This window comes from Poecilia mexicana, unplaced genomic scaffold (genome assembly GCF_051168715.1).
Source record: "Poecilia mexicana isolate PSO_F unplaced genomic scaffold, ASM5116871v1 scaffold_22, whole genome shotgun sequence".
NCBI lineage: Eukaryota > Metazoa > Chordata > Actinopteri > Cyprinodontiformes > Poeciliidae > Poecilia > Poecilia mexicana.
In genome coordinates this window covers 21,330,773-21,341,642 of record NW_028263391.1, presented here as the reverse complement: position 1 = coordinate 21,341,642, position 10,870 = coordinate 21,330,773, and the positions used below count along the sequence as shown (strand labels likewise).

Here is a 10,870-nt window from a genome sequence, read left to right as displayed (position 1 = left end):
TCACACAGCGAGTTGTAAAGTTCTTGACCAATCCCCAGGGGTCATCCACAAGCACGTCGATTGTGGATGACGTAATTGAAGCGTGCCTTTGAACGGAGGATGTTGAGGTAAGGTTTTTATTTCTGCTGATTTTTAACTTAAAACGATAAATGTCCCAAGTTTTAGAATTAAAATCATGTCATTATAAGAGCTGCCATTATGACATGTCGCTTAGAGATTGTATTGTATGAGAAGCAGCGTTACAGAGCTGTTTAAATACCAGTTACTCCGTAGGTTTGTGAGATAAACACTAGCGAAACGTGTCCCCTTTCATTCATTAGTTTTACAGCAGAATAATTATGTTCTATAATGAAAGCTATCCATTAAACTGTGAATTACATTTATGCCAGTTTTATCAGACAATCAGGAAACAGTCATTTTTGACAGCATCCAGTTTGTGTGCTAATCTTTTCTTATATGGGGCAATTAGATGTTTTTTCCCTCTTAATTCATATATGTGAATTTGTATGAATAAGCGGACTTTAGGGCTGTGCGATAAATTGGTTTTACCGATTGAATTAAATGGGTTATTTTTTATTTATTTTTAAATCTGATTTTTTTTTTTTCACCAGTGCACTCCTGGGGTTTCCATAGTTCATAATGGAAGGCGGCCACCTTGTTTGACAGCTGTCTTCTACAGCTTTTATTTATTTGGACTTGCTAAGATTATAAACTTGAAATAATACGATAATAAAGCATCAAAATGACCAGAATGCAGTTGTAATATTAGGAGAATAAAGTAGTAATTTCATGACAACTGTTACTCAAAAATACCAAAGAAATTAAAAAGAGGAATGCTGAGGATCTTGTGAACTTATGGTTTGGTATCAATTATATAGATAAGGAAATATTTTATCTTTTAACTCATCAGCATCAGAAAATGATTGAAGAAACGTCTGAGTCTATTTTGGAGAAAACAGCAGAGTCTGAGCAGACGTCAGAAGCATCTTGTTTGCTTTTCTGTAGTTGTATTTTTTTAAAGTTTCATAAATTTGATCTGATTTTTTTCTCCATTTTTGCTTTGCGCCTCCACAGATTCCTCTCCAGAACTTTTGAATCCGTTCAAAGTCAAACAAAACTTGGTTTTGCTGCTGTTCTCCAGAGTTTCCTCTTTTCAGACTCGGTCAGTTCTGGGTTCATCGGGCGGACTGTGATGGAGCCCAAACTGTACCGACCCCCTCCTGAGGTTCGGGGCATGACCTCTCTGGACAAAGACGCCTTCACACGTACCGTCACAGTTCCAGCTCTGCAGGTACCAACTGGGGTCCTAAACAAAGTCGTGAAGAGCCTGAAGAAGTCCACTCTCCATTGCCCAGGTGTGCATCGGGTGGTTCCAGGCAGCGAGGAGGGCAGCAGTTTCCGGTTGGTCCTTCTGGACCCACACAGGGTGTCGTCGGCGAGTTCGTTCAGTGAGGTTGAAGCGGAGGCGCTGAGGTCGTACGGTGTCTCTGATGAGCTGCAACAATACGACCTGAAGCTGACCTACGACAACCTGAAGACAGAGGAAGTGCTGGAGGCGGTGCTGCCTCAGGGGCAGGATGTGACCTCGTCGTTCAGCCGAGTGGGACACATCGCCCACATGAACCTGAGAGACCACCAGCTGCCGTACAAGAATCTCATCGGTAGGACTGGAAACATCATCACAAAAAGAGAAATCTGCATTTCATTTAATGTTTTGGTGATTTGTCAAAACATTAAAAAGTTAGAAGAGCGAAACAAATCAAGTTTTACAAAGAGATATATGATTAAGTTTTATATAACTGAATATGCAGAAAGAATTAGATTTATTAGGTTGTACCTAAGTAACATATTACTTTTGAAAATAAGTAAAGTAACTTTCTTATGGAAGTAACCAGTAACAGTAACTAATTACTATTTCCAAGTAACTAGACCAACTGAGCATGTCACAATAACAAATTTAGCTGGACGATAAATTGTCCCAGAAGTTATTGCGATAAACGATAATATTGTTGTTTTGAGACAATTTTTAAGTAATACTTTAATGCAAGAACAAATTCTGAAAGATCAATAAACTTTAAATTATAATAAACATTTAACACTGGAACTGAAAATCATTTTAAATATCCAAAAGAAATAAACAATAAGAATTAATTTTAGCTGCTTCAGTTGTTACAAATAATCAAATGTTAACTAAAGAAATCCTATGTTTATGCATTGTAAAATGTTTTTATCTTATTTAAAAAAGGAACTGAGTTATTTATTTGGATCTTTTATGTATTTCTATGATAGTAAAAAAAACAAATGAAAAATCTCTAGAAGGTGACAATTTTTTTTTATCCGATAAATTGTCAAAATAATCAATAGCTGGTCATTCTAAATATGATGTCACTCAGAAACCCAGTATAATTACCAACTCTTCAAAATAAGGAAGAGAGGAGAACATATTCATTAACTGAGGCAGAGAAATAATTAGGGCTTAAAACAACTAGAACACATTGGTCAAATCAAAATCAAATCAAACACAATGTTTGATTTTTCTAACTGAATTAACATGATTTCTAAATAACTCTGTGAAATTAACCTGCTGTGATAAAAATTGTAAAAATTTAAAACACTTTTTTAAGCTAATAGATACAGACATCTGCTTTGTTTGATCGACAAAGTTCAGATTTTCTGCTCTTTCTTCTGTAGGTCAAGTCATTATGGACAAAAACCCAGGAATCACATGTGTGGTCAACAAGACGAACGTGATCGACTCAACGTACCGCAACTTCAAGATGGAGGTTCTGGCTGGAGAGGAAAACATGGTCGCCAAAGTATGCGCTGTTGTTTTATATGGATCATCCCCACATAGATCAATCAGCCTGACAGGTTTATTTGTGCTCAGTTCATTTATTTATCACCAATAATATCCCTATACAGGACAAACTGATTTAATTCTAACAGCTCAGCCATATTCAGAGCATAATATTTACAGAACTAACACAATATGTGATCAATCTAAACTTAAGAAAAGAATTAAATCAGAAATCGGATCTGGTATGAAAATTTAATTTTCATGCCTTATTGCCCAGACCTCCTTTATTCCCTTAAAACTGCAGTATGTATTGTAAAAAGTTATTTTTTACACATTTGTTGAGATTTCTGCGTCATGTTTTTGAAAGGATGAGACAAAAATCTGTGAGAAAAATTAAGCTCCTCTGACTTCTCCCAGTGTAAACTAGAAAGAACCAATCAGAACCAGGAGGCGGGTCTTAGCGCTGTTGATCACAATCTTGTGTGGCGCTACTCGTCCCACCTCCTCCTCCTCCTTTGGTTCTCTGCTACATTGTAGCGAGTTAGCAAATGCTAACTAGTGCTAAGGCTAGTTAGGATGGCTACAGATGACGGCTTTCCTGTAACAGTAAGTTGTTTAGCATATTTAGCAGCAAGTACATGAGGTTGTTTGACAGCGCTAAGACCCGCCTCCTGGCTCTGGTTGGTTTTGGTGGTGCGTTTCTTCAGACTGTACTAGTAGCTCATGTAGAAGGTGGAGGAGATTGATTCTTTCAGATTATCTATCTCATATTAAACTGTCATAACATGTTGACAGTTTCAACAAATATGTAAAAACATATTTTATAAAAGCTACATACTGTAACTTTGATAAACGAAATAATTTGCTGAAAAACAATGTCCATGATGTAAACAATTAGAAAATATCTGCATTCTGTCTTTACCGCTTCAACTACCTACAATAACTCTGAATAATCTGAATTAATATTTAATTTATCTATTTTTGAAGTTATGTCACTCTCTCTTACACCTCGTCTTCTGTCCCTTGCAGGTGAAGGAAAATGGCGTGACTTATGAGTTTGACTTTTCTCGCGTCTACTGGAACCCCCGGCTGAGCACAGAGCACCAAAGAGTGGTGCAGCTGGTTAAACGTGGCGACGCCGTGTTCGACGTCTTCGCTGGGGTCGGACCCTTCGCCATCCCGGCCGCCCGCCTCGGCGCCAAAGTTCTGGCCAATGACCTCAACCCGGAGTCGTACAGATGGCTGCAACACAACTGCAAACTCAACAAGTTGGAGAGCAAAGTCCAAACCTTCAATCTGGACGGCAGAGACTTCATCCGCGGGCCTCTGAGGCGGGAGCTGCCCGCTCTGCTGAAGGGGGAATCTGCGGTCCATGTGGTCATGAACCTGCCTGCGCTGGCGCTGGAGTTTCTGGACGCTTTCCGGGGCCTCCTGCAGCCAGAGCCGACCTGCGATCGGAACCTTCCCACAGTGCATTGCTATGGTTTCTCCAAGCATGATGACCCGGAGGCGGACGTGGTGGAGAGGGCATCCCGCAGCCTTGGGTTCCCTCTGGAGAACGAGTGCTCTGTGCATTTTGTGCGTAACGTGGCACCAAACAAGGACATGATGTGCGTGAGGTTCACTGTCCCTAAAGACGTTCTCTACTGCAGCAGCCAAACCAAAACAGGTGAGAAACAAACCTGAACACTAAACATACCGACTGCGGTTATTAACTGTATTCACCTCTTTGGATGTTTTACTCTTTTGACTGCTTTTACAAATCAATCATGATGAAACAACTTATTTTTCTTTTACAAAAAAGTACAACACAAACCTTTTAAAAGTGACCTATTATGCCTCCTTGAACAAATTTATGAGCTAAATGATTCCTGTAGCCAGGAAAATGATTCCTGGCTACAGGATGACATGTTCTTTTGTCTTTCCCATTTTGTAGATGGGTGGATCATATTTAAACCATTAAAAATGTGCAGCTTTTATTTATTTTCAGCTACGTTACATTTTGCATCATTTTAGTTAAAAAATGTTTTTTCTTCTACTTTTCTGTGACTGAGGAAGCTGCTGTTTTGAGCTTCTTGTTAAGAAATGTATAAAAACTATTCACTCTTTTATAGCCGTCTTAACAGATTAAAATGTTGATTTTTGTTTTATCTGTGTTCACAGAACCGTCTGAGGAACCAGCCCCAAAGAAACCAAAGTGTGAAGATGCTACAAATTTAACATGATTTCAAATCAGATTGTGTTTTTTTAGGACTTTAAGTTTAAATGTTCAAACAATATTTTAATTTTATGATTTTTGAACCAACCAGATGATTATTTTCTTCTTATGAGGCTGTACATGATTACATTTGAGTTTTAAATAAACCCACAAAATGGAAAAAAAAATGTTTGTCTTATTTTATTTAAAAATAATATCAATAAACAACAAAAAAATCTACACAAATCTTCATGAAAAACGTTGACGTCACAGTGACAGTAAAGTCGTATTTGTCCATTCAGTCTCTGATAGGAAACAGGCCACTGAAGGCGTCCTGGATGGCGCGGTAACACGCCAGAGCCGAGGTGTATCCTCCCGCCGTGTCCTGCGGCATGGCGGCCCGGACGTGGTTCAGGTACCTGACAAGACAGGAAAGGCGTTGCTCAGTACCAGCAGCAGCGACAGCTTAAAACTTTTCCTACTGACAAAATTGTATTTAACACTTTTGGACCCCTAAAGGTCACTAAAACCAGAAACAGCTGAGGAGTTTGCGGCTAAAAGTTTCACCAACGTGCCATCAGAGTACAAACTCACCTGATCTGAAAACTTACCCACAGTAAATTCTCAAAGTATCTCAAAATTAACCCTGAACCCTAAAATACAAGTTCTGTTGGCAAGTTCAGAAACTTGCACAGCAGTTATGAAGGTCGTGACACTGGTTTGGTAGCATTTCTGATATTTTAAACAAAAAACTAATCAATAATAATCGATAGACTGATATGAAACACTTATGTTGTAATATGGTTTTCATATTGTTGGTATAATTTAAAAATAAAACTGGATTTCTTTGATACCAGATCAAAATTAATCATTTTAATCACATTTTTTTCTTACTTTTTCTAAAAAATATATATTTTCAAAAGGTGGCTTTTATTGTAATAATGCCTTCTGTGAGAATTGTTCTGTAATCACATAAACTATAGCTACATTAGTGCAATAAGACACAATTTTACCAGAACAACATCTTAATATTAAGAAAAAAGTTATTTTAATGAGAAAAACATTTCTAGATAAAGATTTTTTTGTGATCAGTTAAATCATTTCAAAGTCCTGCTACTGATAATATGATCAATGCAAGTAAGTATTCAAATATAAATCAGAAATTAGAGGCATGGATGAAGAATGGACTAAAATGAAAAGGAGAAATACATTTTAAAAGGAATGAGGGGAAAAAGGGAAAAACCATTGCTGCGTTCAGATTTGAAACTGTTTAACGTAAATCATTAAGATGAAGGGTTTGACTCAAGTCCAAGGAGGGATAAATATCCGGCACACAGATTCATCAATAAATTATGAGATTGATTACTTAGAAATCTGTAGCCTATCATCCGCTACGTCTTTCGTTTTCTCAGTGCTGACAGACGCAACCATCTTTCTTCAAACAGCCGAGAAACAGATGAGCTGCTGATAATCTCCACATCATGTTCCTGGGTTACAGCTGCCTCAGCTACGTCTAATCCTCTGTCTGCAAAATCTTTTTACAACAAAGCTGGAAAAGTAACATCCTAAAGCAACTCAGACAACATGTCGGCTTTCTCCCTAATGCCGCCCCCGTCTGATCCCCCCGTCTGGCGTTTCTCTGGCAGGCAGCTCTGAAGCCCTCACACGAGGCGGGCTTTGCGGCCCCCGGTTCCTGTGAGCTGAGGAAACTTCAAAGTGATGCCAGGATGAGGAGCGCAGACGGCACTCTGATTTCTGGACCCATTCAAGCTGCTTTACAGAGTAACCCAACGCCTGGAGGACAGCAGAGAGCGACAGAGTGGAGGTGTAGGTGGGGCATTATGCAAGTTAATTGGCTGTTAGGCCCCCCACACCACCAGGGGGCCCCCAAGAGCATATATGGACCCCTTGCAGCAAGAGCCCCTTCTCCATGCTGGAGGGCATAAAGCTGCTCCCCAACAACTACCATTAGCTTTAGCTGTTAAGTTATCAATATAATGTGCTAAATCTGAAAAGCATGACTGATGTATAAAAGAACAAGGTGCTTTGCTACCTTATGACAGCTAGATAACAAGGTTAGTAAGAAGTTTTAATTAAGAAAAAATAGCCAGGGAGAGGGAAGTAGTTCTGTTATTCAGAAAAACTCAGCCCTTTCTGCTCGACTTAACATCAATACAGTACAGAGTTGATCTGTTGGATTGACAGATTAATAACTGGATAGCAAAAGCTGCTTAATTAGGAGTTTTTTCACAGAACATGAACCAGGTGAAGCTAAAACTACCACATGAAGAGTTCTGGGTAGTTATTTTATATTTTATTTATCTTAAATTTTATATATATATATATATATATATATATATATATATATATATATATATATATATATATATATATATATACACATTTCTGCCTAGAACTGCAGAAATGTGCAGTTCTAGGCACAGCCAAGATACTGCACAGAACTCTCAAGCTCCCAGGCCTCTGGTAGAGGACCCGAGCTCAGAGGATGAAAAAGAGAGACCACCCGCAGAGGGTGAGAAGGGAATAAAAATAATATATATATATATATATATATATATATATATATATATATATATATATATATATATATATATATATATATATATATATATATTTGTACAGTTTTGGCTTAATTACTGCTTTGAGTAATGGCGCAAAAAGAGATTATGAAGTGCATGCCATGAATAGGGGTGCTGCGCCTTTGGGAGCGCCAAAGTAATGGTGGAAAATCATTTGTAGTAGCATATGATTGAAACTAGTCGTTTATATTGTGTCTATATACACCTCAAAATGTTCTTAGCTGGAATGTGCAGATATAAAAAAGGCAATTTGCTGGTGCAGCTAGTGATTAATCAATTACTAATTTAGCTGAAGATTATTTCAATAATCAGATTAATCGTTTCAGACTGGGAAACTAGGCTGATGTGACATAAATCCAAAAATCAAAGCGCATCCAGAAAGAGAAAGTCACAGAATACCAATCAGATCAGCGCTCTCATCACCCACTAGAGAAACAACACAGCAGCCCCAGTGATTAATAATAACTTCATTAGGCCCACACTGCTGTAGCCTGTCCTTCAGAGCACTTGAGGGAGGTCTTCTCATATGGCTTCCTGCATCAGATGAGTGCTATCTATTGATTATATTGTACCGGGCCTTTTTAATGGTGAAAAAAGTGGGCTATTTACGGCCCGCCTAAGTCTGCTCTTCCTGCTAATCTAATCCCCAAGCTACTCATGTGGTCATTCCTTCCAAGAAAGCTGAGAGCTCTGTGTAACTTTATACCTGCAAGCCCCCGAGGAGAGGCAGAGCCAGAGGAGAGCGTGAAGGAGAGGAAGAGTGCTGCAGATGAAGAGTACGAGGTGAAATCATCGTTATAAACCGAGCCTGTCCGACCCGCTCTCACCCAGAACGGCAGAGTTTAGCTTCGGTTCCGCTCCGCTAACTCGGCGCCTCCTTCCTGTAAACGGAGTCCTACAGCTGCGTTTCCATTACTACATTTTCGATATTCCGCTATTGTTGAATAAACATAATTTCCACGTGAATAAGTTTTAATAACATGATGGGTTATTTAAAAATGAAAAGCCGACGCCATTACCCCACCTCTTCCTGTCGTTGTCATTCTTTCAGTAGTAACTTCCGGTTGTTGATCACATGACTGGTGTGATGCGGAAAAATACGCAAATTTCGATACAGTTGAAAATCCACCTTATTTTACTGAAAAAAAATTACATGTTTCTATTTACATTTCTAATTACCATATAATTGCGCAAATTAAGAGTTACGAAAATAAATTTGATTAATGGAAACTCATCAATTTCGGAAAAACAGTTTTTGCGCTGGGTTGAGGGGGGTGGTGGGTTTCCAGCCATATCGAAGTTAGAATATTAATATCTTTTTTGGAAACACTTTTTTTCGCATCACAAGAATTATGAGATCAACAAACAAATCTTTCTACTGGTGGAAAAGACAAAGACGATGACAGGAAGAAGTTGGAGGATGATGGCACATCGTGTTATTTAATGACCAATTCATGTGTGATTCTATTTGGGTTTCTTATTTAATGTTAACGCAATTGAGAAAATGTGTTTTTACAACATTAGTGGAATATAACAGTTTTGAATAATGCAAGTTTTTTTTCGAAATTGGTTCGCTTCCCTTCAGCAAATTTATTTTTGTAATTCCAATTTGTACAATTTTAAAGTCGATAGCAAAGCAGCTGTTAGCTAAAAAAAGCACATTGCTGCTGTATACAAATACACAAATTTTGACACAAATTTCAGCTTTTAAAAACTGCTGTTTCCATCGCTTTGTTTTCATTCCAAATATGAAAACTTTGTCGAAAAATCACAATTTCACAATTACAGTGTTTCCAATAAATAAGAAACAACACATTAATTAGTTTGCTCACATGATCAGTCTTTAAAGATCAATCATCCTCCTTCCACTTCCTGTTGTTTTCTTTGTTGTTTCTACCAGTAGTAACATCCGCTTGTTGATCACATGACTTGCGATGCAAAAAAAGTGTTTCCATTGCAGTTTTGTGAAATACGCAAATTCCGATATGGTTGAAAAATCCTAGTGCAAAAAGTTTTATTGAAAAACATGAATTTTTTTGTTGGCTATGTTTTCATTGAGCTAATTTATTTTCATAGCTCCAATTTGAATTGTGGTGAATTGAAACAATAAATCAAACTGTTGTTGCTCGACTGCAGTCAGAAATGGTGATAAAACGCATTCAGGAAACAGAAAATAAGATGCAACTCATTCATCCAGATGATATAACCCTGTGAAACAGACTCTCTAAACCTTTCCCTACCAGTCTGCCCTCCACCTCTCCCCCTGGTTCTCACTTTCCTCACAAAGACTGGACTGCCTTTTGTTCACGAGGCACTGAAATCCAAGACGTTTGGGCCGGTAACATCTTTCACTCTCCAGGCCCCACTGGAGCATTAGCTGCAACCCGATACGCGTCTTTTCAAAGCTTTGTATTATTGGGTAAATATGGGTCACTTTGCAGCGGCCCATCATGTCGCTTCGGGGGAGCTGGAAAAGACGAGCACAGGTGACGGAGACAACTGAAGGACTCTGAGTGTGTGTCTGTGTGTGTGTGTGTGTGTGTGTGTGTGCGTGTGTGTGTGTGTGTGTGTGTGTGCGTGTGTGCGTCAGACTGCAACTGGGACAAGGGAGCATAATGGATAGGTGGCTTTTTAAAAAAAAAAAAACATTTCTTCCTGCTTCTGGAAATCAGCAACACCTTGAATTAAATTTAATTCTTTAAATTCCACCATTTACAATGGAAAACACAAGTTCAGATACATTGTTTAAAAAAATCTCACTTTCCAACATTAAATCAAAATCAGTAAAATTTGTCCTTTTTACACTGTAAAAACAAAATGCAGATTATTTCACTAATAAGTACTTTTTCATTAGTACTAAGGAATTGCTGACTTAAAATAAACCCCTATAGCTGGTTGAAAAGTTACTTCTGAGTTTGTGTTGTTTTATTTCAAGTGTACTAAGATATTTTCACAATTTTTTTCTTGTTTTGTGTTTTTGTGTGTGTTTTTTACAGTGTAGTTTAGTTAGTTGGGGTTTAGATGGGTTTTTTCTGGTTTCTGTCTTCAAATTTAGAAATTAAAATTAATATAAGGTAATTTTATTTATACAGCACATTTTCAGCAACACTTTGGAAAGGCCCAGCTCTATTTTTAGTTAACATCTCAAACACGCCTCTTCCTTGTATGACATCATAGTTTTTGTGTGAAACATGTAAATCAACCACAGAATAAAACCAAAATACGATTTTAACACTGTTTATTGCGGTTTAACATTGTTAAAAGTAGATGTTTTAT

The 10,870-nt window shown here is 37.9% G+C and overlaps 2 protein-coding genes across 2 annotated transcripts in view; one reads left to right on the top strand and one right to left on the bottom strand.

The window, feature by feature from the left end:
• Nucleotide 1: 1 nt before the first annotated feature.
• Nucleotides 2–5,182, top strand: trmt5 (tRNA methyltransferase 5). The gene is made up of 5 exons (XM_015013199.2): nucleotides 2–107; nucleotides 1,075–1,661; nucleotides 2,692–2,816; nucleotides 3,827–4,466; nucleotides 4,961–5,182. The coding sequence occupies exons 1-5, from the start codon at nucleotides 100–102 to the stop codon at nucleotides 5,020–5,022; spliced, it is 1,422 nt and encodes a 473-aa protein (XP_014868685.2). The 5' UTR covers nucleotides 2–99; the 3' UTR covers nucleotides 5,023–5,182.
• mnat1 (MNAT1 component of CDK activating kinase) overlaps nucleotides 5,181–10,870 on the bottom strand; it is a 53,971-nt gene continuing 48,281 nt past the window's right edge. The window contains exon 8 of the mRNA XM_015013223.2: nucleotides 5,181–5,413. Within this exon, the coding sequence (XP_014868709.2) occupies nucleotides 5,293–5,413 (121 nt within the window). The 3' untranslated portion in view covers nucleotides 5,181–5,292. The remainder of the gene's footprint in view (nucleotides 5,414–10,870) is intronic.

Excerpts from the sequence above, each read along its gene's own strand:
- trmt5 (XM_015013199.2), top strand. Across the intron at positions 1,662-2,691 it reads GCCGTACAAGAATCTCATCG|GTCAAGTCATTATGGACAAA; the intron begins GTAGGACTGGAA and ends TTTCTTCTGTAG. Across the intron at positions 2,817-3,826 it reads AGGAAAACATGGTCGCCAAA|GTGAAGGAAAATGGCGTGAC; the intron begins GTATGCGCTGTT and ends TGTCCCTTGCAG.